Raw genomic sequence first — 7927 nt, forward strand, 5'->3', positions numbered from 1 at the left:
TTGCTACCATTAGACTGGCTTATTATATATTTGCATTATTGAGCAGCTGAAAAGGGGGAAAATATTTTATATACATGCATGCTTAATGATCTTTGTGTTTACATCTACAAACACAGTATACTACTTCAAACACAACACTAAGTCTCTCTTGAGAGTCTCTTCGTGAGACTTTGTCTGTGTGTAATGTTTTTGCAGTTTGAAAATGAATAGCCTGACTACTTAAAGGTCTGGATATTAATTGAAATTGTAAGCCTACGTAGTAATGGAACATGTTTTATAGTGAATAACATAACTTGGTGTATGTACACACTAAGAGTTTACAAATAAAAAATACAAATATGCAAAAGGAAGTTGATTTATAGGTAATGTATTTGATTTCACTGCTGAAAAAAACTAGTAAAAGATTTCAGGTATGTTTACACACAAAGCTGATTCATGTAATGCCAAACACGTGAGTGACACTAGGAGCAATTAAAGTCCAAGGGCACCTGTGGGTGTAAGAAAAACAACTGAAGAAAGGAGTGAAACAGGGAAAACAATCAGAGCAGCGATAACAAACGTGACACATTTACCCAGAATGAAGACAGACTTTATATCTAGTGACTGCAGAACCAACAGTGCATGTCTGCGGGTACATAAAAAACACTTTTAAAGAGTTAACCCACACACAACAACACATAAATTGACCCTTTGGTTTGTGTTGACAATAGTGTTAAAACAAACCCTGGAGAAAAATTGCCCCTAGCGTTGTGTAGGGAATTGGTGAGAAAAACTGGACACTGGAGAAAAATGGGACATGCAGTGGGCTCCTATCAGGCTGAATTGATAACACGTCTGTTTATTGATTAAATAAGTAGATTTGGCAATGAAATTAAAAATATACTTGACTCTAATAATTGTTGGGATTTCTACCAAACTGCATGTGTGGCATCTCTGTTGTGGTTTGGGGGCTGACAGCCTTCTTTCTCTTACACGTACACAGTTAATGTCTAGTTAAGAGGGCAGATAATCTCAAACAGCTTCGCTGCATTGACAATGAAGTTAGTCCAAGGACACTTCCTTAATCCTGGGTCCAATAAGTCATTGGTGGTGAATTTATTATGATGCTTATCTTTGTTGATTTGAGCACGTGCACCCATCTTATTCTTTAAAAGCTGTGCGCCTCAGTCGGTTTTTGAACAAATCTTATTGGCTCATTGTTGTGCTTTTGTCTGATTTGCGTCGTTGACAGAGAACTGCAACCTTTTCGAAAAGGTAGAAACATTTTTTTAAATGCTACACAAAGTTATTGTTCATTTTATTTTAATAAGTCAGAGATTTAATATTCAAAGAAAAAAGAGCACAATACAGCAGAGAGCATGAATACGTTTGGAAGCCAACAGCTCAAAGACTATCAAAGACTAAAGTCTATTCTTGGAACATGTTTATACTTGTATATGTGTGTGTCTGTATGCATGTGTGTGTATGTTTATACTTTTTTTTCTTATTGTTTCTTCTTTTAAGTCAAGGTCATTCTACATGTGAAATGTATTTTTAGGTATAATCCTTAGACGTAAACAAATTCCAACAGTACCACCAGTACTGGTATAAGTATTCCATCTTCTCAGACGAGTTGGAATCAAGCACCGTGTTGTGAGAAATCACATCAGATGTGATGCCAGTGCACACAAAAGTGTTTTTCTCCAAATAACACGGTGTGTGAACAAAACATTTTAATGGCAAAGGAAAATGCCATTGTTTAAGCAGTGAGTAACTAAACAACTACAGCAAATTGCAGAAATATTCTGCCAGAGGTATTCAGAGTTAAAACAATAAACTATATATTTCAGAGAGTTGGTTCTGTTCATTTAGTCACAGAATTTTAAGTGGGAGAAACATTTCCTCACCCATCGAGTCTCAGCTGACTGCAGGTTTACTCAAGCTTATAATATTATGCAAATCACTAATACACACACTGCTGTGTCCTGTACTGTTTATAAGGTTGGGGAAACCTGCAGTCAGGTGAGGCTGCATGTTTGCAAACATTTGGAGTTCTTTACTTTACTGAGAATCACCTGCTGTTGAAATGACGATCGCTTATGTCTTTATCTCTCTCTCTCTCTCTCTCTCTCTCCTCTCCAAAATATCAGTCATTTTCACTGCAGCTATGCTGTCTTATTTAACCCCACCTCCTCTCTACCTGAGCCTCCTTCTCTTTCTGTCCTGCAACTCCGCTGTTCTTTCCTGTCAGACTGGAAACTACGTCCAGTGCACGGTTGCTCCTTTTGTACCAGGTCACAACCTGGTGGGGGAGGGATTTGATGTGGTCACTCTGCGACGAAAGGGAGCCTACGTGATTGATGTGAATACCTACTTCACCCCAAGTAAAACATGTACTCTCTGCTCCAACCCGCTTCAAGGCAACGTGCTGCAGAAAGTAAATAAAGATGCAACAACAAAGAGCCATTTGATCAGTAGCACAGACTTTATGTGTACATGTTCATGATCTGTCTTCATTTTCAGCTGCCAGTCTCTGCAGTGGACTGGCGTGCATTCAGCCGATGCAGTGCCGACATTTACAGCAGTGCCCACAGCTCTGTTAGGTATAGTTTTATTACATTTTTATCATTGTTTAGAATTAGTGCATGCTTTCCAAAGAAAAATGTGCACAGTTAAATTGTGTTGTTTATACTCAGGCTCAACTGGGAACGCATCTGTTACCATGAAAAACAGTTGTGACAACTGAGCATCTTGTGGCTCAGCCGTTGACTCTTTATCTAAAGATTTCCATCTAATTAAACTCATTCAGTCTTTGGCAATGATGAAATGAAAAGTCACACTAATTTAATAGTAAGCATTTTGATTCTCTGGCCTAAACTCTCTTCATCATATTATTCACAGCTGAAAGTCTAATTACAATAACAGGTGTTCCTCTGTAAATACTAACTTTCAGATTTTACAGTGATCGTTTACTTTGAATTGTATTCACAGCTCTTTGGTTGACGCTTACACCTCCCAGGACAGTGCTGACTGGAAGGTAGGGCACATTTTACTATACTAATGATATATTTTACCTGCAGCTTAGTGCAGTAATCATGCCTTCACAAGACTGCCACCTTGTGACCAAAAAGGAAATGTACCTTTTGGCATCAAATTCAGAACCAATGTTCTGAAAAGAAATCAACGAAGTACACATTTACTCTCATACACTTCAACATCTCAAGACAATATTTATTTGACCCAAGTAGGAAAATTACATAATAAATGACACAATAAATTTATATTATGTTCAAACATGAGGCCATGTTTGAACATAAATTAGGATCTGGACAAATACATCACAAAATGTCTCAGTACTGACGAGCTAAAATGTGAATAAAATGAAACACTTCTGTAAAGTCCCGTATTTGACTACAAATTAATCATTTGTCTCATTTATTATAACAGGTTGGCCTAAATTTAGAGAAGTTTGTGGCTGCTAGCCTGGATGTGGGAGGAACGCAATCCACTGCCTATAACTTTGCTTCAGAAAGGACCAAAGAGGACCGCCACACCTTCAGCACACACAGGGTCACCTGCAACCATTACAGGTAGGCTGTGAATAACTCAGAATACTCACATAAATTCAGGTTATTCTGCAATCGTGATTTGAAAAGCTTCTGTTGAGATCATTTACTAATCTGTCTCTTTGTGTCCAGTTACCGAGTATCAGACAGACCACCTCTCAGCTCTGAGTTCAGTTCGGCTGTAGCTAAGCTACCAGGTTTCTACAACAGCTTCACCAGAGCTCAGTACAGTCAGCTCATACACACCTATGGCACACACTACATCCGCCAGGTTAAAACACACACACGGTGAATTACCTTATTTAAAAATAATAAAAAAATTTTTTTTTTATAACAACAACTTTGCACCACATTGCAGGTTCACCTTGGTGGTCGACTGAGGCGAGTCACAGCTGCACGAACCTGTCTGTCCTCACTGAACGGACTCACCTCAAATCAGGTGCATACATAAAGTTCATTATTTATATAATGCAAAATCACAACAATAGTTGCCTCAAGGCACCGGCTATTGTTGTGCAGAACTAACTAAACAGTGTAATAATATAACAATAAAAATAATAAGTACATTATAATACAAACTTTGCTTTAGTCAACTTTTAATTGTAATAAATATTCTCAGCTTGAATCTGTTAAGCAGAACATGAGCAGACAAAAAGAAGGAAAATAAAAACATAGCTCTATTTTCTGTTTTCTACATTGTAGAGGGTGACTTTGCCTCTAAACAGGAAAATGAGCACAGTCAGATTCAGCGGGTGGGGGAACCCTAAAATAAGTTGTCGTGGCTCAGCATAGGGAAAAGAATCACAATTTTTATTGTGGGATCCAGCAGATTTTTTTAGTGTACAGGCTGTGATCAGTGATCAGTTGGCTCTGAGATTTATTACTCTTTGTGAATGTACACAACTGAATTCAAAATGTCAGCGGATATTTCATGAGTTGTCTTGGCTGATTTCCATCCTCTAGTACACTATTTATATACTCAATGTAACCATGAGCACCATATCCACTGTGCACCAGTCACACACTGGTCTTTACTTTTAACCAAGTGTGTCCAACTCCAGGCCTCAAGGGCCGGTGTCCTGCAGGTTTTAGATGAGTCCTTGATCCAACACAGCTGATTTAAAAGGCTAAATGACCTCATCAACATGTCTTGAAGTTCTGAAGAGGCCTGGCAATGAACTAATAATTTGATTTGGGTGAGCTGACCCAGGGTGAGATCTAAAACCTGCAGGACACCGGCCCTTGAGGCGGCCTGGACAGCCCTGTTTTAAACCCATGACAGTACAGCAAACTAACCTGTTTATCCTGCACTAAACTGCAGAGTTTTTTCATGCAGTATAATACCATTAATCTACCTCAGTTTGTTTGCAGCATGCTTCACAATATGAAAAAACATATTTTCAAATGTACAGACCCAATATCAGATTTACAAACATGACAACTTGTAAAGACACGTAACTTTAAATTTCCAGTTTATCAAGCGTCACTTAGCAGTCCTTACCTTTAAATCTAACTTTTCTTCTTCCTCTCCTGTCCTGCCTTTTTTTTTATCTTTCTCCATCTCTGAGTGTTGTGCCAAAAAACAAACAAACCAAAACTAAAATAAAAACCACTCTAACTCCTGACGATGGCACACGTTTTTGCCTCTTTCATCTCTTTTTTTGGAACATGGTGATTAATACGGGATTGAATTTCATGTGTTACAGTTCAGGCTCAAGTCTGTTTGATGTTTGAAAGCTTGCACTGATGTAAAATAATAACTCTCCTGAAATATATCAAACAATATATCTGTTTTGAAAATGTACAGAGTAGAAAGTACAAATATTTGTTGACATTTTCTTTCCCTTCTTGTCCTGCAGGTCCACTCCTGTTTATCGCTGGGTTTCTCTGTTGGCTTGGGAAAGTTGCAACTATCTGGTAACAGAGACTCTTGCAACAAGGTCCTTCAAAACCAGGGTCTCTCTGTTACATACGGCTCTGGACTCCACCAACACTACACAGAGGTGGTAGGAGGCAATGGTTGGTTGGGAGAGTTTGCACTCACACATAATAACTCCCTTGGCTATCTAACTTGGCTGAAGACACTGAAGGATCACCCAGATGTTGTTTCCTACTCCCTTCGGCCAATCTACGAGCTGATGACAAATTATACACAAAAGACAGGGATGAAAGCTGCCATTGAGCAGTACTTAGAGGACAATGCTGTGAAAAAATCACCCAGTAAGCCAAACTTTTGTTCAAACATTCCTAATCTGGCTTCCAACTGCTGTCCTCTGCAAGCCTGGAGGGGGTCGCTAAAGGTTACCATTTTGCGAGCCTGGGACCTGAAAGGAGATCCAACTGGCCAGACTGAGGGGTGAATAGACTCTGGTCAGGGATTCAAATTTGGAGGTGGTATATCAAATAGACTTACTAATTCTTCTGTTGATCTTCTTTCTTTGTTTCTACATACAGCTATGTAAAAATGTGGTTTGGCTCCATCTATAAGCAGACTCATTGGATTCGGTCAAACAACCCCCAGTGGAACGTGAATTATGATCTGGGCAAGGTCAGTAAAACCTTACTATGGATAATCATAAGTCTTTTGGGCTCACAGTCAGCAGAGTTGATTTACTTTTCAAACCTAAAAAAAGGATTGTTGTGGTTTGTCCCAATCAAAGCCATGATTGCCAAAGAAGGGTTGATACTTTTGTACCTAAACTGACAGCAAAAGGATTACCTTACATTAACCCAAATAACCAAACTCTACTACCAAACTTATGGTTTCAAGTTTTAGTGGCTGTAAAACCTGTAAAACTGCTGTAACAACAAATTCCGTGATACAGTGTACACAATGACTTGGCAAGCAATAAAAGTAATATCAGCTATGTAGTGGTTTTGAACACATTTGCTACAGTTTTTACTATAATACTAAAATGCTGAAGGTAAATGAGCACAACACTTCTGCAATACTTACAACCCGCTCATTTTGTTAAAAGGCACCATGTGGATCCTGCCTTAAATGTCTTCTGTTGCAATAAGTTGATCTTGCTGATAAGGCGTTTTTCATGATTTATCATTTTATTTGGGAAGTGCCCAGATTTCAATAGATTTTGGGAAAACAATCAAGTATTCTGCTATTTACAGAGCCATTCTTCAGCTAACCATAACTATATAGGTACTTGTTTCTAGGTGGTTTTGCAGCCAAACAAAAATAATTCTGGGGATGGGCCTGTAAAAGTCATCAATAAACTGATTAAATCTGTCAAGGAGTCAGATTTAAGAGAAAAAAAGTGATATGTGAGTGCCCCCCAGGAATTCACCAGTGTGTCTCTATCACAGATTAATTTTAAATCATTTTAAAGTTTCCAATCTGAATTTAAATGTAAAATATGATTTTAAAAATGTTTTTTTGAATTTGTCCAATTGTCCTTATTACTGTTTATGATTCACAAACCTAAAATAAAAATTGGAAGGATGAAAATTAAAACTCTTGTTTGATTAATTTTCTTATGAAGGTGGACACACACTCTGGTTTGAAGGTTGAAGTTTGGGACAAGGACGTAACGAATGATGACCGTCTGGGATCATGTTTCAAGTATCTTCAGCAGGGGACATACACAATTACCTGTCCAGCTAAAAGAGGAGGTTTTGAGGTCCGGTACACTCTGACATGTGACCCTCATCTGGCTGGAGACCGGTGTGATAGTTATCAACCATCTGCAAAATAACAAATGTATTTTGAGTTAATTAATGTAAAAATTCATGTGACTCATCAGTTTATGGATTTATTTTGCTACCACTAAGAGGTAACTGTATTCAGTTTTTAGCCTTTATATAAGCTAAGGTTCAGGGCTGTATTCATATATTAATATTTTTAAATGATAGAAAAATCATACTTTTTTGGTTTTCAGTAGTTTTTAGTTATAAATAATTACACACACACTGAATCAGCTGCTGTGTATTTCTACTAATATGTGAGTCTAATTTCAGTTGTGTAAAAATGATCAAATCCTTGTTGTGTCACTTTACTTCTGATTCAAATAAAGCCTGTCAAAAACATGTTCTTTGGGTCCTTAAAGGGGACAACTCTATTATAAGAGGTACCTCTAGATATAATTCTTATTATCTGCCAGTATTAAACAAGTAAAAATATTCAGTCTCAGATAAGCTTCGGATATCCCACATCTACTGTGGCCAGTACAATCTTGTTTCCAAACATACAGAAAAGAGTTCACCACTCTGTCAAAAACTGGGTGAGTACAGAGTTCAACTATTTAGGATTAATGGTGTTTAAACCTGTGGATGCAAATATAACTGAGATCCAGAAACCTCTGCTGGGTTATTTCTTATTTAAAATGGGAACTGGTGAACTGAAAAACCATCTAATGGTCTGAATAACA

At 37.8% G+C, this 7927-nt stretch overlaps 1 protein-coding gene across 1 annotated transcript; it reads left to right on the plus strand.

The window, feature by feature from the left end:
- The first annotated feature begins 577 nt into the window (after nucleotides 1–577).
- Nucleotides 578–7573, plus strand: LOC143419094 (perforin-1-like). Its single transcript, XM_076885383.1, has 10 exons — nucleotides 578–631; nucleotides 2231–2416; nucleotides 2503–2582; nucleotides 2971–3016; nucleotides 3427–3569; nucleotides 3678–3816; nucleotides 3904–3984; nucleotides 5405–5901; nucleotides 6000–6093; nucleotides 7043–7573. The coding sequence occupies exons 1-10, from the start codon at nucleotides 578–580 to the stop codon at nucleotides 7253–7255; spliced, it is 1533 nt and encodes a 510-aa protein (XP_076741498.1). The 3' UTR covers nucleotides 7256–7573.
- The last annotated feature ends 354 nt before the right edge of the window (nucleotides 7574–7927 follow it).

The sequence above is a fragment of the Maylandia zebra genome, linkage group LG6 (assembly GCF_041146795.1).
Source record: "Maylandia zebra isolate NMK-2024a linkage group LG6, Mzebra_GT3a, whole genome shotgun sequence".
Taxonomy (NCBI): Eukaryota; Metazoa; Chordata; class Actinopteri; order Cichliformes; family Cichlidae; genus Maylandia; species Maylandia zebra.